The 24,217-nt window shown below is 38.6% G+C and overlaps 2 protein-coding genes across 6 annotated transcripts in view; one reads left to right on the forward strand and one right to left on the reverse strand.

The window, feature by feature from the left end:
* LOC113631174 (runt-related transcription factor 2-like) overlaps nt 1–6,115 on the forward strand; it is a 45,163-nt gene extending 39,048 nt beyond the window's left edge. The window contains exon 3 of the mRNA XM_027127431.1: nt 5,955–6,115. Coding sequence (XP_026983232.1) covers nt 5,955–6,097 — 143 coding nt within the window. The 3' untranslated portion in view covers nt 6,098–6,115. The remainder of the gene's footprint in view (nt 1–5,954) is intronic.
* The window catches only part of SUPT3H (SPT3 homolog, SAGA and STAGA complex component), a 446,906-nt gene extending 436,326 nt beyond the window's left edge, over nt 1–10,580 (reverse strand). For 2 of the 5 annotated variants that reach the window (XM_027127428.1, XM_027127425.1), the window contains exons 1-2: nt 10,338–10,580; nt 341–441 (exon numbers count right to left, since the gene is read on the reverse strand). In XM_027127428.1, coding sequence (XP_026983229.1) covers nt 341–441 — 101 coding nt within the window. In that variant the 5' untranslated portion in view covers nt 10,338–10,580. Of the gene's footprint in view, nt 1–340; nt 442–7,889; nt 7,941–9,870; nt 10,005–10,337 lie in introns of those variants that run through there. The other 3 variants (XM_027127426.1, XM_027127427.1, XM_027127430.1) reach the window with 3 other exon arrangements.
* Nucleotides 10,581–24,217: the final 13,637 nt, after the last annotated feature.

Consider the following 24,217-nt stretch of genomic DNA (forward strand, 5'->3'; position numbering starts at 1 on the left):
TAATCAATGTCAAAATTTTCTAAATCTAAAACTAAAATAGCAATAAGCAATCCATAACACAGGTTTGGGCAGATAATAATCAGAGCACAAATGTCTGCATGAGTATTCATTCTTTTATGAAGATGAACCAATACTTACTTTTTGAATACAGTATCACTGTACCATTTTTAACCAATTTGTCCCTTCCGTATACGGCTATTTAAAATGTTATCAGACTATTTCATTTTTACTTAAGTACAAATTTCCAAGTTAAGTTTTATAAATCTCGTTATTTCTATTGTCTTTTATCAACATGAATAAACTTAAAATAGTAATAACTGAGATACAGAGCCATACTTACATCATACTCTGCAATTCTGCTGCAAAGCTTACAGACTTCCCTGTACTTCTTCCACTACTTGAAGTGGCAGTAGACATTGGGCTGGCTGCAGTGTTATTCATCTAAATAAAAAAGAGAACTCAGCTTACAAAAATGTATCTAGCTATAAGTAAATGCATGGAAAACGGAAGCAATTATAAGTTACTTCAAAAAGTATAGAAATTTTTTAAATTCTGATTTGTTTTACGTAAATCTGATTTGTCCATACTTGTTCTTCATTAAAATGAAATAGTAAGGTAGAAAACTGCTTAGTCAAATATGATGTAAAAAAATTACTCACTTGGGTGATAAACTTTTCATTACATATTTTGTAATAAGTATTGGAAGAAAAATACTCATTAAAATATTTTAATAAAGTTCAGTGGTTTTCAAAATCCATTCCATGGAGCCCAAAGATTCCCCAGCAATATTTCATTGAGCTCCCAGTGGCCCCCAAGCAGTCCCATCCAGAACACAAGAACTCTGATTTTTCTATTTCATATATTGGGGCTCCAAGTAAGATTTCATTTAAAGAAAGAGCTGCACAGCTGCAAGATACAGAATTAGAAAACCAAAACATAATCTAATTCCCATTTGAACCATAGCCTAAAATACAAATAATACAAATAAAGCCAATCAGTAGATCATAAGTAAGCACTGTGATATTTTATAATCTTATGGTTAAATTACTCATCAATTTAAAATGTGACTTTTAAAAAAATAAAAAATAAAATGTGACTTTTGACCCAATAAAATTAAGCTGGCGCATAATGGGAAAACTAGATGCTAATCCTAATATACGCCATTTTATTTATTACATGTGGCAGTCCCACAAACAAGAATTAGTGAAAATAACATTAAGGTAACAGAAGTAGATAAAAGCCTCAGGCTTTTACCTCAAGGACACAGTAAGTGCTCAATAAATGTTAGTTATTATTTCATGTTTATATAAATTTTGTAATACTACGATTTTCTTTAAAAAATACTTTGCTGATTAAAGAAGAATTAACAGATTTAAAATATATTTAAACAGATTTAAAATATATAATAAAGTAAAGCAGTACTGAGAACTTTAAGTACAGTAAAGTAATTAGGAGTCAGAAGTCAGACTGCCTAGGTTAGAATCCCAGCTCTACTACTTTACTAGGGCTCGGGGCAAGTTCCTTAACGTCTCTGTGCCTCAGTTTCCTCATCTGTGAAACAGGAATGATAATCGCACACTTTTAGGGTTGTTGTGAGGATTAAATGAACTAACATAAACAAAGCATTCAGTATAGTTCTTAGCACACAGTCAGTACACAATGTTAACTATTATAAACAGAAAGAACTCAAGAATTTTCCCTTTCTTGGTCTGCTAAAAGCTTTTATGTGACAAATTTGATTATCCCTATTTCATAATCACAAACTTTAAGAAACTTGAATATTTTCACTACAAGACCTCAATACAATTCAACAAATATTAATTAGTTTCCCTATAAAATAAGTTCTGTTTTCACACTGACATCACTACTGCTACTAGTCAGCCTGGCTTAAAACATCAGTCATCATCTTTGACTCCTTCTCCTGCACCCTATAATTTGTAAGAAGCCAAATAAATTCTACTTTATGTTTTTACCTCCTCCCTTTCTTGTTGAGCTCTATTTATAGCTTCTCTCTTTGCAGCTCAGTTCATTCTCCACACTGCTATCAAATTTATCTTCTTAATACATCCTCTAAACTGACCACTTCTGTGGGCAATGGAGGCTTAAAATTGATAAAGGAAACTTGAACCAGGGTCATTCACTGATGGCTGAGATGGAAAGGCTGCGTCCCATGAATGAAAGCTGAAAAAATTAACTACTACAAACCACTGCCTGAGATGGGCCACATATGAAGCTTTTGAGAAGGCAAAAGGACAGAGACCTAAGACAAGCAGCACACTAGCTGGGTGGCTAGATCTGGAATGCCCCAATATCATTCTGTGGCAGGACCAATTCTCTGCCAATATAAGCCCTGGTCTAACCTAAGGTCCCTAGGAGCCAGGTGAAAACCACTAGACAGAGACTGCAAAAGCAGAGAAAGAGAAGGAAGAAAGTTTCACTCAAACTGAACCTGAAAACCAAAGTTCTAAAACACAATAAAGAAGCTAGTGCTATGAAAGACCATCGGTCTTTTTAAGCGTAAATTTGTCCTATTTGTTCACAAAGACTTTTTTGGAATAAGTACTTTTTTTCTACAAATAATAGAGGAAAAGAAGCAACACCATTTGGAACTCAGGTTAAAAAAAAAAATCGCATCATCAGTCCAAGATTGGGGAATAATAAAACAGGAAAGCAAGTTCAAAAAGGAACTTGGCTTTCCAGTGACCTTAGAAAATGGTTCACTTGTCCCAAGAGAAGACTGAGAGATATGACATCCTGGAGAAGATGTTAAACTCAAAGATTATGTATTACCCTCAGTCTATGATTTAAGTTGACTCATGTCAGATTTGAAGGCATGCCACTCTTGGGATTATCCCGAGACACTGCTGGAGTTATTGCCCTCTTTCATTCTGCAAATCCAGTCACCTTGCTTTAACACTCTCTGAAGAAGAGACATTTCAGAAAGTAAATGCATACTAAAACCCCAGCTTTCTTAGGTTGTGCCCCTACTGCAAATGTTTCGTATCAAGAGTGTTTATTGGTAAGAGTGAGAAGATCCCAACGTAGTTTATTATAACCACGATCATCCTTTCAGAGTCAAGTTATTTACTTCTTAAATCAAACAGGTGAATAACATTTTTCTTGACATCATGAGCTGACAGTGCATTAGAATCTTTAAAATAATTATTTCCTGTGCACACATTTTGTTTGATGTTTTAGATAATTAACTTCTTTAGACATTAACTTCTTTACACATCAAAGTCCTATCATTCCAATGCTTTATTTCCTATCTCCCGGACATTTAAAAAAAAAATGTCGCTTAAAAGCAGAAGCACTCAAGTCAATTTTCTCTAATAAATACAGTTAACATGGAACTGAAAACCTACTGTAATCTTCTCAATGGGTTAATGTCCTGCAGTTGTTTTAGCTTTCAATTGAAATGCAGCTGTTTGCCATATTTTACAAAATGAATTCAGATGTGCAGATGGAGACCCAGATTATTTCAACATGCCACAGTTTAAATGTGAACTCAAGGAATAAGTTCATCTCTGATTAATACTTATATTTAAACCTGATTATTAAGCCAGTAGCCAATACTATGTCACACCTGTAAAATTCTGTTCCAGAGTAGAAAAACTGACATCTTTGAATAACAATAATGAAATTTAAGGATATACCCCTTTTTTCAGAAAATACCACGACAAAAAAATTTTAACTGTAGTAAAGTTATACATCACAAATGTGAATTAAACAAAAATGTAATGAACATGTTACTGCATTTCTATTTATAGCTCTTTTTTTTTTTTTTTTTTTTGCTGTACGCTGGCCTGTCACTGCTGTGGCCTCTCCCGTTGCGGAGCACATGCTCCAGACGCGCAGGCTCAGCGGCCATGGCTCACGGGCCCAGCCGCTCCACGGCATGTGGGATCTTCCCGGACCGGGGCACGAACCTGTGTCCCCTGCATCAGCAGGCGGACTCTCAACCACTGCGCCACCAGGGAAGCCCTATAGCTCATATCTTTAGTGACTAAATGACCAAAGAAGAAATACCATGAAACATCTTCAGCTTAAAAATACCTCAGAGCTGAAAATGTTATTACTAGTTACAACTAGTTACAACACCCTCAAAACAGTGTCAAAAATCTGGATTGTGAAATCCATCAGTCTACCCATTTACTAAAAGACAGTGGAATTTTTAAATTGTTTCACTCCTGAGAAATATTAATTCAGCAGACCTATGTACTGATTCTGCACATCTACAGAGTCTCAATTTCAATCACTCATAATCTGAGCATCCCACATAATATAAATTAATAGAAAACTATTATAACCAGAACATTTTCATTTTCATAGAACTCCAAGGGCAGGAAGCGATTATGGTTAAGCCAACACTATTAAGACACTACATTTTAGTTTTGTTGTTTAAAAAAAAAAAAAAAAACTCAAGTTACATCATGATCTAAATTTCTCCTGCTGTGCAGAAGTAATACCAAACGATCATTCAATCACTGAGAATGCAAAAAATAAAAAAACAAATTAAAATCTGCAAAATTTTAAAACTTCTATACCTAGTTTTGGTATAACACAATGATAATTCCAATATATTTATATATGCCCCAATTCAAGTTAATCAACATAGTAGAACCTGGTAATAATGATCAACTAATCTCTCAAGTTCAGTTTCTCCATCCGTCAAGAATAGTTTCTACCTGTCTCAGAGGAGTGTTTTAAAGAAGACAGTGGCTGCAACATAATGTGTGCTCAAAAAATATACGTGAATTGAAAACATTAAAACACCTGTAAATTATGAAAATTCCCTATAGACAGACGGATTGTAAACTGAGTTTCCTTATCTCAGTTGTCTACATGAGCGATTATTTTTTTAAACCTATAGACATAGAAGCCGTGACACACTGCTCAGAGACACGTGAAGTTCTATCATTATATTTTTTTTCTTTAGACTGATATTAATGTAGGTTTCTACTCCATGTGCTTTCATATCCAGTACTCTCAAAGAAACACTGAGTTTCAAAAAAAATCTTATTCTTTGCAAAAATGGTTCTTAAAGTGCACTGCCAACATGCCTATCAGATCATCCTAAAATACGTGACATCCAAACCCTGAAAAAATGGCAAGCTTACTTTTCCAATATTGAAAACACTGTTGTTTTTACATAAAATATTATATAATTGAGTGACAATGGTTAACGTTCCAGATATATGCAAAAATTTGGAATCAATTATACTTCTAATAGTAAGAAGTAAGTGTATTTGACAAGGATGTCAAAAAAGGAGCTCTCTTAAACATCAAGATTCTCTTCCAGTCTAGATTCACATTTTAGAAATATTAAACCTTATGAGAAGTCCATATTAAATATAAACAATTCAATAAAAGATCTCATGTGGTTAAAAACAGTTCATGTGACTAAAAAGGAGTGGGAGATTTACGGGAAGCATGTAAAAAAGAAGTGAATTCGTATAAGCATTTCAGAGTTTATAAGGGGTCTTTCACCTGTATTGGCTCACATATTTCACAACCACCCTCTTACGCATGTATCTCCCCCCATTCATGAAGAAGGTAAGAGTAAAAACACTGGGTGAAGGTAACAGATCTAACACAAAAAACAGGCTTTGATCCCAGGTAACCTGAAATATTCAGTCCATCTACATACATACTTTTAAAAAATTCACCTACCATTTTAGTGCCATAGTTTTAACACACTAAAATAATATGGAATTACTGAGAAGTTGTACACATAGTAGCCAGGGGACTTGTCATTAAGTTTTCTTGGAGACTGATGACTTTAAAAGTTAAGTTCAGGAATTCTTTGCTTAAAAGTAAATCTTAGGCAGACGGATAAACAACTATAACAAAGTATAACTATGGAAATTGGCGGGGGGAGGGACCAAAGACATCTGACGTTCAGAACTACAGTTTGAAAATCACTAATTTCATCCAAATCCCTCATTTTTCAGGTGAGGATACTGAAGTCCAGAGGGGTTTCTTGAACTGCCCAAGGACACATCACTATTTAGTGACACAGCTGGGACTAAAACTGAGGTCCCCTGACTCCTGGTCCAGAGTTCTTTCTACTATCCCACAAGGAACACACAAATAAAAGTTGATTATAATTAACTCACAAGACCTCCACAATGTGTCTGTCATAGTGAACTTTGTTGTGAAGTATCTGTCTATGCCGACTCACAGTTTAGCTGTAAAGAGCTGGGCTCTGGAATTCAAACACAGGCTCTAACACTTACCAGGTGACCTTGGGCAAGTCACATCACCTCCCTGCCTCAGTTCCCTCATCTTTAAAAAAGGAGATTAAAAATACTCCTCTCATAGGTGACATCAAGTAATGTATACAAAGCACTTAGGACAGTGCCTGGTACCTAGAACGCACTCAGTTCATGATGATGACGATGATGATGAAGAATCCCAGCAAAAGTATAGCTTCTTGAAAACATATCACAAAGTATTATTATTAAACACATATACTCTCAGGGGAAGAATATTATGATTAGGAATAGTCTTTTAAAGATTCAGAAACAAATAATATGAATAAAGTAAAATATAAAGGATTCAGTCATAAAACTGCTATAGCATTTGAAATAGCAAAAGTACACTTCAAGATTTTTAGTTTATATTTATGTAATATTTTATATTTACTGCCCTATGAATTCAATGAACACAGCAGTTTTTCAGCAACTAGTATATACTATAAGCCAGTTAGCATGTTATTTTAATATTCATAACCTTATTTAACCTTCAATATCCACTATCAGTCAAATTCTATCAGAGGCAGTAGTATAATGCAAGAAAAACTTACAGATCCATTCCAGAAAAGTAAGAGACTCATCAGTATCACCTATTAAGTGGGAATGACACGTTTGGATAAATGAGATGGAGCATTAGTCTGGAACACATCAAGTGCCCATGGAAACGTTGGTTCTCCCTTAGCAGTAGTATAGTGTTGTTTTGTACAGGGAATATACTGTAACCAGATCAATATAGCACCATTACTGGGGTGTACAGTATTATTTGTCAAAGAGAATGATCTTAGGTAACAGTGTCTATTACACTCTATGCTGTTTCACAAATTAAAATATGTGTAACAGTTTTTGCAGATTTACTGGAGGTAGTTGGTAGACAAGTTGAGAGGAAATCAATTAAATAGTTAAATGTCTGTAAAACAACACAACAATTTACCTAATTCTCATCTGAAGCCTCCAGCGATCCTGGGAGGAGGTGGGATAAGGTTAGGTACTAATTCTGTTTTACTGATGAGGAAATTGAGACTCAGAAAAGTTAAATACCTTAATTGAAATCACACAGAGAGAATTAGGGCAAAAAAGAGCTACATCTAGATTCTGAAATTAGTTTTAAGTGCTCTTTGCACCTATCCACAATGCATCTCAGAACATTAATATCTCTCCAGATCCATTATTCAATAAACTTAAGGCTAGAGCAGCCAATATTTATTGAGTACATAATTCTTATGTGCTTCGCTGCACCCAACACACATCACATGGGTTACTTCATTTAACCCTCAGAAGTAAGGAATCAAACCAAATGTGTTTGACTCAATAAAATATTTTATCCACTACAGTATAAATTCAATTAATACAATAAAACATTAAGTTGAATTATTTTTCTTTACTATTTAGGTGAGCCATCAGCAAAACCAGTCTTTAATATAATAAGTAGATTTCTAACTAATTTCACTATTCAACCTCACCATAAAGTAAAACAGGTATTATTTTCAACAAGAATACTCAATGTTCTGATTTAACTGGCATGGCCTGACTTTCTTTGCAGATTCCTACACCAAAAATCAAGAGAGAACCAAAAATTAAGGTGCCCAAGATTTCTATCCAATTATATGGAGAAAAGTAGAAAATTTTAATTACCTGTGGCTTAAATGGACAGGTCACTTGCTGGCCTTATTCCAGATAGCGCGTCTGTTATTTAAGCACATAAGCAATAAAGTTGTCACTACTTTAAAGCAAGTACATTTCTGAGGTTGCAGTACGTTTAATCCTCCTAAAATCATATATTCCAAATTTCAACAAGCCTGAAAGGAGGGTGACCATATTATTAAGTAGACCCAACTGGAACATTTTTGAAAATGGAAGGAGTTCTATTAAGAATTATCCTGAGACAAACAGACTCTAAACCATGACTGCCCCAGAAAAAGCAGGGTATACGTAAGAGCGACCCATCTTGATTTGTGTGTTATGGGCTGCTCTTTGTATATGCTTAATTCGTGAGCTTTAAGTTTTTGTTCCAGATCCAAGGGTTATCATCGGCCTTGAGACCAAGGGTACCACTTCACAAACATCAGGCCAGAGTTAAGGGCGTGTTATCTATAAACAAAGGGTTTTTTTTTTTTTAGTTTTTCTTTCAAACTTAACTTTATAAACATTTGCTTGAAAAAAACCACTCTATGTATTTCAAAGAAAGCAATCTTGCAAAATATCGCCAAATTTCAGACTTATCTCTTCAAAAGTTTTGAATACCAATAACCACAAAACTACTTCTGAAATGGCCCAACGCTCAGTTTTCTACTATAATTTATCAAATTGTTTTTTATACAAAAAGTTAAGGAAAAAGCACCATCTTTCAAACTGAAAAAACTCAGGAGTAAAAGAGTTGAAAGGTTTTCACTGAAAACTGACTAAAGTGATAAAAGATAGTGGAAACCCACAGTCACGAAACAGTACAATGATTAAAGGAAACTCCACTTAGTATTATTATGACTCTCCAAACAAATCTGCCGTTAGCCGTACAACCTAGGAGTCAAAAGAATGCTTTGCTTTAATTTTCAAGCTGTAAGTAAGTATTAACAGACCCAAGCTTTGAACTACAGTATGTGAATGAAAGGCATTATCTGAATATAATTATAATTCCGTAAAGCAACAAATGTTCTAAGAGTTGGCTTCTCTGACTTAAAACTCAACAAAATGAAGAACTGGAAAAGGTCTCAAAGGCTCGATTCTAGACCTATGCTGTCCAATAAGGCAGCCACTAGCCACATGCGGCTATTTATATTTAAGTTAATTAAAATAAAATTAAATACCTCAGTGCACTACTAGCCACACTTCAAGGCTCAAGAGCCACTTGTGTCTAGTGGATACCATATTAGGACAGCACAGATTACAGAATATTTCCACAAAGATAGAAAGTTCCATTGGACAGGGCTGCTCTAGACCTAGGCTACTCTAGATCTTTTCTTGAATATTCCCAGAGATAAGAAACTTGCAATAACACAATGAAGTGCACTTTATTTTTGCAAAGTAGTAACTATCAGGAAATTATTCATAACATTCAGTGAAATCCAGCCTCTCTAGAACATCCACCAGAAATTCCACAAGTTCCATCCTCAATTTGGTCTTCAAGTAAATCTTTACAGAGGTAATTTAATTCTGTTTCCAAAGTTCTGTCCTCACATATAGTAAAACCCTACGTCCTCTCCTCCTAGATAAATACATCCTCATTTCTCTAGAACGAAAGAGTTTAAAGTTTCTAAAGCCTCACGGAGTTAAGCTCATTTATCCACGTGTACGTTAACAACACATTTCCAGGATCGCCTCTGAGTGTCAGATATTACATTCCACTGCCCCTATAAAAATCCACACCAGTTTCTTGATTTTTCCACTCAGAAAGCCAGGTCACAGTCATTCTGAATTCCTTAAACAGGGAGATAAAAATGACAGGTAATTGACAGCTAATTGATCAGTGCCTGGAGCTTGTAATAAGCATTAACCTGTATTACCTCATTTAATCCTCACAATTCTGATCTAGGTTATTACTATCCCCATTTTACAGACCAGAACACCCAGCCAAAGACACGCTAAATAATTTCCCCAGGGGTCACAGATGTGGGCTCACCCCAGAGAGAAGGGAGTCGATCTTTTCCTTTTCCTGGACGCTACACTTCTACTAACGCTACCTAACTCTTCTTCCACCTCGCCCATAAAGCTACAATTTCCTTGTTTAAGAATTCTTCCCCCCAAAACACGACCTAGATGACACGCGGAAGGTGCTTCTGAACACACCCAGCGACGCCCGCTCCCGCTCGCCCGCCCAGCTCCCCTGGCCCCACGCCCACCCGCCTACGGGGAGGAGTCAAGGCCAACTCCACACGCCGCGGGAGAACCCGGCCGACTCGCGGGGCCAGCGCCTCCGGAGACGCTGCTTCTGTGTGTCCCTCAGCCTCCCGCGCTAACGACCGGGACCCCCGACGGCAGCTCCCGGGGGCAGGGGGGCGGGGCCCAGACACGCAGGGCTCGGCGCCTCTCCCGGCCCCCAGCCCTCTCCCCCGCCCGCCCCCGCGCCTCCCCCGGTCCCCCTACAACCTCTGTTCTAAGAACACTTGTAGACCCGGCTGCGCGTCCCGCGTGGAGAATGTGGGGATAGAGATGGTGCGGTTTCTGCGGCGGCGGCCCGGGACACGCTTGGAAAGGGGCGGGGTAGGGGGCTGAGAGAGTCTAAAGGGAAAGGGTGGCTGGGCGCGGACGGGGGGGCAAGATGGCGTGAGCCCGATTCTCTGTGGGGCGGGGGTGGCGGAGGTGGAGGAGGGAGGGCTACAAACACCCCCGCCACTCCCGACGCGAACGCTGGCGCATGCGCGCTCGGCCAGGTGGCGCGCGGCCTCTTTTCTCTAGGCAGCCACTTCCGCCACGCTCGCTGGGGGCGGGGCGTCGCGGAGCGCGCCCGTCGCCGCTTTCCTTGCGGCGTTGGTGCGGGCGGTGCGGGCGGTTAGGGCTGCACGGAGCCGGGGGCGGGCGACCCTGAGCCACGCGGCGGCCCTTAGAGCGGGGGCTGCTGGGAGATGAGTGGGGATGAGCTGAGAATCGGAGTGTGTTGAAGGCCATTCTTGGACTCTTTAAGAATGAGCTGAGAGGACTAGGGTTTTCGAGGGATTTAGTGACCGAGGCTGGAAGTTTGTTTTCAGCTTCAGGGCAGAGATTGACCTCTGTAAATCTTGTCCGCGGTAGGGGTGAACCGGGATCTTACCCGGACGATGCAGGGAAACGGAGACATCAGAAAGGCCCTCCTCCCCTAAAGGACCGCGGTGCTGGGGTATGGATATGCGACCCTTTCTGGGACCGTGAAACACCCCCTCTTACGCCGGCCCTCGCACATCGCCGCTCCCCATCCTTCCCCTGCGCAAAGTCATTCCAGAGGCAGTGGGAGATGATAGTCTGCAGCGAATTTTTCCCTCCTATTCATTTTACCAAGCTCAAGCATTTAATGACCACGTTTTTATTGAAAACTATTTGCTATTTCAAGGCTTCTGAATGGATGATTCTGTATTTATTTTTCCTTAGAATTTTAGCCTGCTTCTCCTTATTTTAAAATCTTGCACTCCCACTTTTGAGCTGTACATCCTGTCCTCTCAGAATTGATTGATACAGATGTATTTCTTTAAATAATACAATCATAAGACAGTGATTTCAGTTGCTTTCATTATTTTACGTGGTCTTGTTATTTATATTTTTAACATTCTTTTCAGCTGCTCAGGAAAGAAAACTATTACCCACTTAAGTCCATGCCTATGACGTCAAATATTATATTTCAGAGATTCAACTACTAACCCTCATCAAGTCTTTTTTAAGCATTATTACTTCAGTTATTTTCTTGCCTCTATGAATATTTGTGTTCTGAAATAATCCCTTCCTATTCGCTTACATTGTTTAAAATAGCAACTTATTTGGTTATTTCGTCTGTGGATTGTAGTTGAGTCTCTTGTTAATTTTGCTTTTAGCTCTCCTTTAATCTCCCCAACACTTAAATACTTGCCAAATAAAGTTCCAAAAGAATAAATTTGTTTAGGCTGTAAAAGCTCACCATAATGTGTAAATCAGGGCTCAGTCCACTGATGGGCAAAGTGTATAGGGGAAGAAAGTAACAGAGAGAATCGTCATAATTTCTTATGAAGGAAGACTGGTTTATACAATAGTTGAAAAGCCCTTTCAAGTACATTAGCAAGAAAAATAGAAGAAAATTAAGAAAAATATTAAGAGTACGTCTAAGGAAATATAACTGGAAGGAGATCCTTTCAAGTAAAATTGTGTTCAGTCAGTGTTGCCGTACTGATATTTTCATGGGACTTTTACCTGCATCACATGGAGGCCAGATTTGACCTAGTTTTTTGGGACAGAACCCAGACCTTACTCTCAAGCCACTGGTGTCTAACCTACATATAATCACACACAGCAGGAGTTAATCAAAGTGTGCCATGGAGAAGGGAAACCGAGTTAAACAGGCCCTGGTAGAGGGAGCTCACAATTTCACTCTTAGGAAATTGTGACTTGCTGTTGGCGGAGATCTTAGCTTTGCAGTCCCATGAGTTATCTTAGTGTTCCTACCTCCTGGAATCTGTTAAAATCTATTTTAAAAATTTGATTTAGTCATAATTTTGTTTGTAGTTTGAGAGCACTCCTGCCCACAATGGGTCAAAAATATTCTCCATTCGATTAATATCAAAGATCCTAAATTATCAATGCTACTAAGATATCTTCATTGTAACAAAACTAAAGCAATGGTGCTGAAATTAAGACATTGATGACTACCACCTCTCAGAAAAACACGTGATTTCCAAGGCATGTGGAAAAAACACATCAGGAGACCAAGTGAATTCATCACACCACAAAAATGTCTTCATCCCTTGAACAAAGCCATTAAAGGAAAATGAAGCATTGTTACTGTAGATTTTTACATTCCTCTGGTATAATAACCTTCATATAGACTGACTAATGAAAACAGAAAGGGTACATATCTAAGCAAAAATGCCTCTTGGCATCTTAGAGGATGACTAGATTAGATAATGAAAGAAGGCTTAATCCTCCAAATAATAGCAGAAGCCATGCCTAGTATGGCGCCATCTCTGTGATAAAGTGGTTTCTTCTCCTGTGGACGCCATGCAGACAGTTTACTCCAGGTGACCTGCAAATTCTTACTCTTTTGTGACCCGTGACTGTCATGTATTAGGATGCTTGTGGAGGCTTTTTCTTTTCCTATTTATCAATTACTTCACCCTTTGCTATATTTGCTATTCTAATGTTTAAATAGTCACCATGGAAATAAACCAGGTAGAACTGAATATTGTTTAGAATTGCATATTGAAATTGTTGCTATGTTCAGTTAATTTCCTAATAGTAAGAACTCTTTTTCAATTGCAATCTCAGAGGTATCTTGTTTTATCTTTAGAACGAGGAGTTCTGACCAAAACAATTATTCAGCTCTGTGGTACCTGGGCAAGTCATTTTATATCATGGATCCTCAAGTTTTCATATCTGTAAAATGAGGTCATCAAACCAAATGAAATAAAACCTGTAACCCTAAAACTCTATGCTCCTTTAAAGTAGGAATGACCAAAAGATGAATCTTAAAGGTGTACAGAATAATTTCAGCATTTATATTTATGCTACCAAAAATTATGTGACTATGCAGGACTCTTGCTTTAGGCCAACTTGGATCAACTGATGTTATGTATTTCAAAAGAAAGCCCAACGTGAAAAGGTATATGTTAATCAAATTTATTGACACACTGGAGGGAGGGTGTATCACATAACTGTTCAGAGTGTAATCAAATTGGCTTCCCATACCTTCCAATTATATTCATATGTTTTGAAGTAGGAAGAGCAACACAGTGGTGAGAGAAGAAATGCTAAGAATTGCAGCACTGAGCAGCTTGTAGAACTATAATCATGAACCATCCTCTTAGGAATCTCTCATTGCAGGTTTAACACTCCAGGATCTTTTAAAATTAGTGCTTGGCTGCTAGAAAATGATCATTTTTGAGACTTAGATGGGAAGGGAATCATAGAATATCAGGGTTTCATGGAGCCCCTGAACTCTCTAGACATATGGAAACTTAGTTGCTCCCATTCCTATAGAATCCAATATATAATACCTCTTGTACTGGAAATGAACAACTTTTACATTTCTCCCCTTGAAAATAAGGTCTATTTGCTGAGTGTTAGTGATAGGTGCTAATTATTTCGTTCATTCGACAATCATTATGATGGGCCTACCGTGTGCCTGACACTATTCTAGGAGCTGCAGATATAGCAGTGAACAAAACAAAACTCCATGCCATCATCAAACTCACATTCTAGAAGGAGGAGTTGCACAATAAAATAAATATCCTAATTGTGTAATATGTTAAAAGGCTATGAGTGTTAGAGGGGGAAAATTTTATACAACAGGGAAGGGATTATGGAATGAGAACAAGCAGGAGGAATAGGAGAACTGTGATATTTGTAATGGGCAAGCAGGGTAGGGCTCACTGAGGAAGTGGCATTTGAATAATGACTTGAGGAAGAAGGTAGTTGTAGATTTCTAAAGAAAGAGCCTTCCAGACAATGAGAACAACCCGTGCCAAGGCCCTGTAGTGGGAACGGGGCTGGTAAGTTGCAGGAGTGACCAAGAGGCCATTTTAGCTGAAGAATAGTGACCCAGAAAGAAGATAGAAGAGGTCACAGAAGAACTAGGAGACCAGATGGTGGAAGGTCTGTGTGCCTGGGACTAGGAGGCTGTTAGCAGAGAATTGATATGATGTGGTTAAGGGTTTAAAATGATTACTCTGGCTGCTGGGCTGGAAATAGTCTGTAGAGGCACAGAGAGTAACCAGGCAAGAGATGACAGTAGCTTGTATTAGGGTTGTTACAGTAGATTCCATGAGACGTGGATGGATTCTCGATATAGTTTGAAACTCATTGTGATTTACTGACAGATTGGATTTGGGATTCTAGAGAATGAGAGGAATCAAGGATGACTCTCAAGGGTTCTAAGTGAAAAAATGAATTTGCCATGAACTGAGATGGAAAGGACTGGGGATGGAGTATGTTGGGTGGGTATAAGAGATCAAGAATCCAGAGACTTCCCTGGCAGTCCAGTGGTTAAGACTCTGCACTTCCAATGCAAGGACCGCAGGTTCCATCCCTGGTCAGGGAACTAAGATCCTGTATGCTATGTGGCCGCGGCCAAAAAAAAAAAAAAAAAAAAAATCCAAGTGTAAGAGGTCAAGAATCCAGTTTTAGGCATAAATAAGTAATTAAATACAGTGTTCGTATTATCTTTAATGTTTTTGCCATCATAAGTAAGTTCTTATGGAAATGAAGGAAAGTTTGTATTTGTAACTCTTTTAATAATAATTTAATTTCTAATCCTGCTCACATAATAGAGGTCCATCTAGACCTAACATAGGTCAAGGAATATTTTATTTTTGCTTTAAGAAGAGGTGAGGAAAGCTAAACATTCCCTTGTTTAAAAAGAAAAAAGAAAGAAAAGAAAAGAAAAGAATAACTGTTTTGGGGTTGTTGTTTTTTTTTGGCAGGTGGTCTATCAATACCTGAAAATAAAGTCGAGAATTCAGTTGAGACAAATATACAGAAACATTCAATTCCCCAAAGTACTTTCATTGAAAAATTTAGATGTAAAACTGGATCTAATTCAGTGAATTATTTGAATAACGGCCTCCATTTTATATTATGCATATACATTTATTTTTCTATGATACATGGAAACAGGGCCCAAAATGAATCAGTACCATAAGTGAAATAAACCACAGTATAGCTAATGCAGCCTGCTATTCCTAGTTCATACTCTGAAGTTGGATGCAATAAACCTGTATCGACTAAGGAATGCTCAGATCAATTGCTAGTGATCAGGGATTTATACCAAAAATTTTGACCAAGTTACTTTATTTTTAGTATTTCATAGATGCAGCATAAGGTATATTTTCTCTTTCCAGAATATACTTAAGACAACTTCATTAACCCAAAAAATATGGGCTTTCATGCCACTTATTAGCATAATTTATGACAAGGCTGTTATAAACTTCAGAGTTTTGTTGTGAGGATTGCGTGTAAAGTGAGAATGTATGTAAGGTGTCTGGTACATAACATGCACTGAATGCATCTTGTTTTTTATTAGTATTATTACTATTGAGACAATGACTCAAAAACTCAGTCTTGAAAAGTAATAGTGGAACAAAATGAGGAAGGATTATTTAGGCAGAGGGAGTAACATGAGCAAAGCCACAGTGTGTTAGAGGGAGTTGCAAGTTGTCCAGTATGATGGGATCACAGGGTGTAAGAAAGGAAGCCAGAAACTTGGGAAGGGCCAGATCATAGAAAGTCTTGTGTATTACTTTATGGAATTTGGACTTTATCTAATAAAAAATGGGGAAACTTGGAAATATGTTTTTTTAAGGACATGATTAAATTTGCCTGTTAGTAAGTTGGCAGTCATGTGCAAGAAATATTGGAAGGGTGAAAAACTGGAAGAAGTTAACAATTCAGGAAAGAGCTGATACGGGCTTGAGCTACGTCAGTGGACTAGGAAATGATAAAAGATGACAGATGGAAGAAATACTAAGGGAGTGGAATTTATAGGACCAGTAACTAACTGGTAAGATATCAGGATGGACGTAAGGCAAAGAGGAAACAGGATGATTCCAAGTTTTCTCAACTTACTGAGAGGCAAGTTAGTCTTGGTAAGTTTAAGTTGACCATAACGAAATTGCAGGTGGCTATAAACCAGTAGCCAACTGGACTATCCAGACAGAATGGTGGTGATAGAAGCCAGAATAAAGTTTGGAGTTCAAGAGAGTAGATGGACATTTAGGTTTGGGAACCAGTAGCGTACAGCCTTCCACACACGTCACTTGGATGTAGCATTTAGCCCTGTTCCCAGCTTTGGCCAGAAAACATTCTCATGAGGATCTGTGGGCACAACTGAAGCCAAGAGAGACAATGAAATGGCCAAGAGAGCATGCACAGAACAAAGAGAAGTGAGTCAAAGATTGAATTCTAGATGCCCACGTTCAGTAGGAGAGGGAGAGGAAGAGCCTATGAAGGACACTGAGGAAGCAGTGTTGTCATGGAAACCAGGAGAGCAAGGAGTTTCAAAGAGAAATTAGAGGTACTAAAATAAGAATCAGAGTTAATTTGATTTAGCCAGTTCAAAGTGACCTTTTCCAAAGCAGCATAAAGTGGTAGGATTAGAAACTTGGTTGTAGTAACTTGAAAAAGGAAGAGTAGATAAGGAAGTTGAGAAATCAAGTGTGTTATTCTTTCCAAGAACTTGGCCTGTGAAGAAAAAAGCGAATATCTAGAGAAATATTCAAGGTCACAGGATAGATTTTTTAAGATTATGGACTTGAGCTTGTCCACGAGCTTTGGAGAAGAAGCTGGCAAAGAGGTTGAACACTTGATATAAAGGAGGGCCAATGGCAAAATCTTTAGGACATAAAGATGGAATTCGATCCTGGAAGAAATGGGAAGGTTTTTGATCAAGAGTCCAGGAAGTGGGATGAACCTTAAAATGGAAAAGGACTAACTGGAAGAAAAGAATAAGAACTTGAGGCAGTTCATACCCAATGACCCCAATTTCTTCCTGAAATGTCGGAAAGTAGGGATGCTGCAAAAGTGGGGATGATAGAGTAAAATGGGTGTGAGGTGCTAAAGTTTGGTTAAACCACTGTGAGGAATGGGAGAAAGATAAACAAGAGCTTGTTAAATGGAAGATAGCCCAGGATATATAGAGCAGTGGTCCTAAAATCTGGTACATCTTGTTGGAAATACAAATTTGGGCCCCACCCTACACCTACAGAATCAGGAACTCTGAGATAGAGCTCAACAATCTGCTTTCACAAGCCCTCCAAAGGATTTTGAGTTTCCCTAATGTTTGAAAATAACTTGTTCAGAACTTGTGACTTCCCCCAACTAGCAAGCAAATAATAAAGCACAAACTAGGCTACTCGACCATATTCTAGTTATTTTTTAGTAACATTTTTCATATCATAGTAAAACATATTTATTCAGAACAATATTGTTAAGGATTTTAAAAACTCTGCTGGTTTCTCTCTGGAAATGGATGTCATATAAGATTAAAAATCAGAACCAAGAGAATCCTTTCTTCTAAGTTCTACCAAGCAAATACTGTAAAACATTTTTTTTTTTTTTTTTTTTTTTTTGCGGTACGCGGGCCTCTCACTCTTGTGGCCTGTCCTGTTGTGGAGCACAGGCTCTGGACGCGCAGGCTCAGCGGGCCATGGCTCATGGGCCCAGCCGCTCCGCGGCATGTGGGATCTTCCTGGACCGGGGCACGAACCCATGTCCCCTGCATCGGCAGGCCCGATCCGATTTCTACATTTATAATAGAAATAATAAAATTGTTATTTACTCCATCAAAAGTATTCAATAACTCACCATATAGTAGCAGTTCTCAAATTATCCTCCTGCATTAGTATCATTCCATTCTAATTAATAATAGTGATCACTTCTCAATTCATGGGGAGAAAGTTTATGAATTGAATTTTCTCAATTTTAAGTTATTCTCCCATAAATTTTTCTTAAAACTTTGGCCCTTGTAACTGCTTATCTTGCAAAAAAAAAAAAAAAAAAAAGCTAATAGATTACAAAAGAAGTGAACGAATAGTAAATGTTAATGAAACTTGAAGTTAGCCAGTCATTCTTAGTTCAATATTTTCTCTATAATTGGACACGTTTGTGACTGTGATTTTTATACTACATACCAAAAATATAGTCAGTTTCTACTACCATTGTTCCAACAATGTTGCCTTTGCTCAAATATTTGGAACCTAACTTAGGACTGCTTTCAGGATCTGGGGAGATGTTCTTCTGAATACCTTAAACAATGGAAAAGCCAACAGTCACAATCTAGAAGAATCTTAAAGATGTATCTTACAGCCAGTAGGCAGGTGGGTGATCAGGCTGATTTATCCTGGTGTACCTTGCTTTAAGAAATATGACATAATATGTGGAAATCCATATTTACAATCTATAGGTGCAGATGACAGTGAGACATTTTTCTAATTAGCAATAAGACCAACCTCTGAAAGTCAATTTGTACAATAAACAAGAAATGGATCGCAGTAAGGGATATAGATCAACAAAACAAGCCTTAATTATAACCTGATTAAAATAGTATGTAAATAAGAAGAGAGGTTAGTTACAAAGCACAGAAAAAGCAGAATTAGAACAAATTGGCATAACACATTCCTGTATGGTGGAGACGAGTGGGAAATGATAAATGAGTCAGGCTATCAGAGTCCTAATATTCAAGAATTCAAATTAGGTAGCTAACTCTTCTTATCCTGATTCTGTTGTGACCAGCAATCTTTAGCTATTTTGGCTTCCATGAAGCTTTCCAAGAAGTAGGATGACCAGGCTGATAGGATGGTTCATTCCACCCAACAGTTATATTTCCTCATTACCAATCAATAACTCAGCATTTCGGTTTTTATGCTGGGTCTCTTATGAGTCAGGGTGAGTCAGCTCTGAAACAGGGATAATATTGCCTGGTGAGCGCTAGGGAGCCAAACCCCAAACGCCAGCTCCACTGGGAGCGACTAAGACAGCCCTCCTTGGCAACACCCCAACCTGGAAACCTGCCTTCCTTTCTGAACTCCAGGAAACAGATAAACGAGCATGTGATTATTCACTTCATAAAAGGATCATTTACTTTATGAAAGTATTTTGAAGCACAGGGAACTTAAAGTGGATGAGAAACTGAGAAATGACTTCTGAGTTCAGTTAGAAATCCTTTAACCTTAACATAACTAGTCTTGATGCTGTGGTGGGGTTGGAAATGTGAATGTCTTGAAGATCGTGCATTTGAGACGTTTAGCCATTAAAGAAAGGAAGGAAGCAAGATGGGAGGTGGAAAGGGTAATGGTGCAAATGCAAAGAGGTTTGGTTCTTTTGTTGTTGAGTTCTCCCCCCACCCCCATGAAAAGGATGTTAGATCAGGAAAAAAGAGAGAAGGAGCCAATAGAAACAGAGATATGAAAGTCATTGGGTAGAAGAAGAGGGGCTGAGTGGAATCCAGGCTCCCTAAGAAGACTGACTTTGGGGGGCAAAGGGGTCACATCGCATCTCTGGGAAAAACTCCTTTAAAATTCCTCTGAGGGCTTCCCTGGTGGCGCATTGTTTGAGAGTCCGCCTGCCGATGCAGGGGACACGGGTTCGTGCCCCGGTCCGGGAAGATCCCACATTGCCGCGGAGCGGCTGGGCCCGTGAGCCATAGCCGCTGAGCCTGCGCGTCCGGAGCCTGTGCTCCGCAACGGGAGAGGCCACACACACACACACAAAAATTCCTCTGAAATATAACATTTAGGTACTTCTTTTAAATGCATAGCTTTATGACTATAGAATGGCTTTAGACTCTCTTTCCTCTCATCAGTAATCTCTCAACTTTTTATTTACCAAACGTGAATTAAGTGCCTCTCACAATTAAAAGAGGAAAAAAATGTGACCCCATCCTAGAGGAGCTTACACTCTAAGAGGCTAAATGGACTTGTAAACAAGTCATTGCAGGTCTTATAAAGGCACAACGTACTATGGGACCATAGAGAGAATGAGTTTTACTTTTTAAATATTTAAAGAATACTTCAAAACTATTTAATTCACTTGATTAATGGCTTTCCTCTTCACCAGGCTCCAGTCCCAACCTGCAGGTCCCAGTGTAGTTAGGCTTTTACAGTGTCTTCCAACCAGTTAAAACAACAGGATGTCATTTGCTTCAACACTATAGATGGCACTACACTCTCTAAGGGATTCAGAATTATGCAGTATATAATCCCTGCCTTCGAGAAATCTGCAGTTCATTTGGAGAGACAAAGCTAATAGAACATTCTATTTTTTGTTCTTTATATTTAAATAATTTCCTTATTAAAGAGGTAAATAATTAAGTTATACAGCCCCTGTAACAAAATTCTACCATATTCCCCAGACAGGAGACTTTAGGTGGTGGGGGGAAGTCAGAAGAAAAAGAAGGGGGAAAAAAAAAAAGAAAAAGAAAAAGAAGGGAGACCAAGTAGTTGTCATTTTTTTTAAATAAATTAATTAATTTATTTATTTTTGGCTGCACTGGGTCTTCGTTGCTGTGCGCGGGCTTTCTCTAGTTGCGGCAAGTGGGGGCCACTCTTCGTTGTGGTGTGCGGGCTTCTCATTGCAGTGACTTCTCTTGTTGTGGAGCACGGGCTCTAGGCACGTGGGCTTCAGTAGTTGTGGCACGTGGGCTCAGTAGTTGTGGCTCATGGGCTCTAGAGCTCAGGCTCAGTAGTTGTGGCGCACGGGCTTAGTTGCTCCGTGGCATGTGGGATCTTCCCGGGCCAGGGCTCGAACCTGTGTCTGTTAGACCTTCGCGGTCTCCTAGGAGTTTCGACTCGCCCAGGAAACAACAAGAGTCGGAAGCCGATGCAAAACGCAAGAGGTTTATTGAAGGCCGGTGCACCGGGGTTCCTTGGTCCTCACGCAGGAGGTCGAAGAAGGAACCCTTTTGGGCGCGAATATGTCAGTTTTATAGGTTCCCACTTCCCCGTATGTAAATTATAGATTTGGTTGTGTTCTCCTGCTGATTGGTCCCGGCTTAGGCTCGGACCAGAGAGGGAACTTGTCCCTAGCTGCCTGATTGGTCTTTGACAGACACCTTTTTTACATTTTGTTATCTCCCTCCTTCTCCCCAGCTGCCTGATTGGTCTTTGAGAGACACCTTTTTTACATTTTGTTATCTCCCTCCTTCTCGGAAGGGGGCCGGACATCCTGGAAATTCACCCATTATCTAAGAAGCCCCTATTGTCTGGAGAGTTCTTAATCATTAGCTGGAACAATGTCCCTCGAGTCCCACATGTCCCTTGAATTGTCAGGCGGATTCTTAACCACTGCACCACCAGGGAAGCCCTAGTTGTCATGTTAATTGGAAAAAACAAAACAAAAAACCCTTTAAACTTTGGATCCATGCTCCAAGTTCCCTTTCATTTTCTGCAGTTTGAATACCACATGCCTAGGTGTCGATTTTTTTTGGTATTTCTTCTTCTTGGTGTCCTCTGGGATTCCCAGTCTGTGGATTGGTGTTGTCATTAATTTTGGAAAATGCTCAGTCATTATTCAAATATTTCTTTTGTCTCTTCCCTCTTTTTCTGGTATTCCCATTACAGTTATGTTACACCTTTTCTCATTGTCCCACAGTTCTTGGGTACTCTGTCCTGATTTTTTCCCTCTTTTTTTCTTTTTGTTTTTGGAAGTTTCTATTGACATATTTTCAAGCTTACTGAAATCTTTCTTTGTCTGTATCATTTCTGCTGATGAGCCCATTAAAGGCATTTTTCATTTTGATTACAGTGTTTTTTTAATCTCTAGCATTTTTTTTTTTTTTTTTTTTTTTTGTGGTTGCGTTGGGTCTTCGTTGCTGCACGTGGGCTTTTCTCCGGTTGTGGCAAGCAGGGGCTACTCTTTGTTGCAGTGCGCGGGCTTCTCACTGTGGTGGCTTCTCTCACGGGCTCTAGGCACGTGGGCTTCAGTAGATGTGGCACACGGGCTCAGCAGCTGTGGCTTGTGGGCTCTAGAGCGCAGGCTCAGTAGTTGTTGTGCACAGGCTTAGTTGCTCCACAGCGTGTGGGATCTTCCCAGACCAGGGCTTGAACCCGTGTCCCCTGCATTGGCAGGCGGATTCTTAACCACTGCGCCACCAGGGAAGTCCTCTAGCATTTCTTTTTGATTCTTTCTTAGCATTTCCATCTTCCTGCTTACATTATCCGTCTGCTCTTGCATTTTAGTCCACGTTTTCCATTAGAGCCCTTTACGTATTAATCATAGTTATTTTAAATTCCCAGTCTGATAATTCCCAAAACTCTGCCATATCTTAGTCTGGTTCTGATCCTTGCTTTGCCTCTTCAGCTTGAGTTTTTAGCCTTTTAGCACTCCTTGGAATTTTTTGTTGAAAGCCGGACATGATGTATTGGGTAAAAGTAAGTGAGGGCATTCAGTGTGAAGTTTTGTGTTTATCTGGCTAGGAGTTAGGTTGTGTTTACTGTTGCTGCAGCCATAGTGTCAGAGGCTAAAATTCCTCTAATGTCCTTATTTTTGTCTCCCTGAGAGAGTCCTTCTGTAGTAGGGTCTGAGGCTTGCAGTTCTTTTAGCTGTAATTGTTTGTTTTTATACAGGAATCTGAGTGACATGGTGGTGAAGTATGGGACAGGAGGTGTGTTCCATAGCCTATGATTACCTTTCAGGTTTTCAGTGAGTCCTGTGTCCCTGGGCTGTGACCTTCCTGAGAGCTCATCTTTTCCTCCCCAACTCCCTGCTATTAAGTAGGAGAGGAAGGCTAGAGGGGTTTGGAATTTGGTATTTCTCTTCCTCCAGGTGTAAGGCTAGAGGGGGCTGGAATTAGGTATTTCCTTTCCCTCAGGTCAGTTAGATTCTGATAAAATAGTTTATCTTGAGGGCAAGCAAAGGCATCTGTCTCTCCAGTGTTTGGGGCAGTGGTTTGCCCTGCAACCTCAATTCTCTGATAGATCTAAGAAGAATGGTTGATTTTCAATACGTTCAGGTTTTTTCTGTTGTTGTGGGGATGGGAGAACGACAACTTCCAAGCTCTTTATATGTCGGACCGGAGACTGGAAGTCCACTCTAATTTCATATATAGAAATAATCTGTGAATATTAGAATCCTAATTTCTATCAGTAGAAGTCACTCTAGTATCCAATCATTGAAGGACACACTGTTTTTTGCTCAGATATAATTGTTAACTCCCCTGGACGCTGAGTCACCCAACCCACTTGAGCCCATATTTACTCAACTGTAAAATGGGGGTAATATCCATTCTTCCTAAATCATAGGCTTACTGGAGGGTAAACTAAGACTATATAAGAAAACATTTGGACAAGAAAGAAATGTCGCAAAAATTCAATGAAAAAGGAGGCAATTACTATGGTTCTTTACTTTATACTATAGCCTGTAAAAGTAAACATTTCAAAAGTCATGCACTATTTAATCCAAGACATTTTTAAACCACTATATTAATTATAAAAAGATTATTTGCTTTATGAAATTATTTCTTAATTGAGTAATTGCTTTAAAATTGAGATAGAGTTTAAACCTGAATATACATGATCAAGTGACAGGCAATTATAAAGCTTTAGTACAGAAAACCCCCATATTCTATTCTATTATGTAATCTATTATGTAATTATGTATATATTTTAATAATATATAATTATTATATATATTATTGAATATATTTGTTAAAATAAATATTATATAAAACAAAAATAGTTCCTATTAATAACTAAAATACCAGAGATTTTCAGTTCCATACTTGCTTAGGATTTTTTTTTTTAATTTGTTTGTTTTTTTGTTTTATTTTATTTTGTCTAGGATTTAAAAATAAGCTTTATTGAGGCATAATTTGCATATCATAA

The sequence above is a fragment of the Aethalodelphis obliquidens genome, unplaced genomic scaffold (genome assembly GCF_003676395.1).
Source record: "Aethalodelphis obliquidens isolate GAN/ISIS:26980383/991018 unplaced genomic scaffold, ASM367639v1 scaffold31, whole genome shotgun sequence".
NCBI classification, from domain to species: domain Eukaryota; kingdom Metazoa; phylum Chordata; class Mammalia; order Artiodactyla; family Delphinidae; genus Aethalodelphis; species Aethalodelphis obliquidens.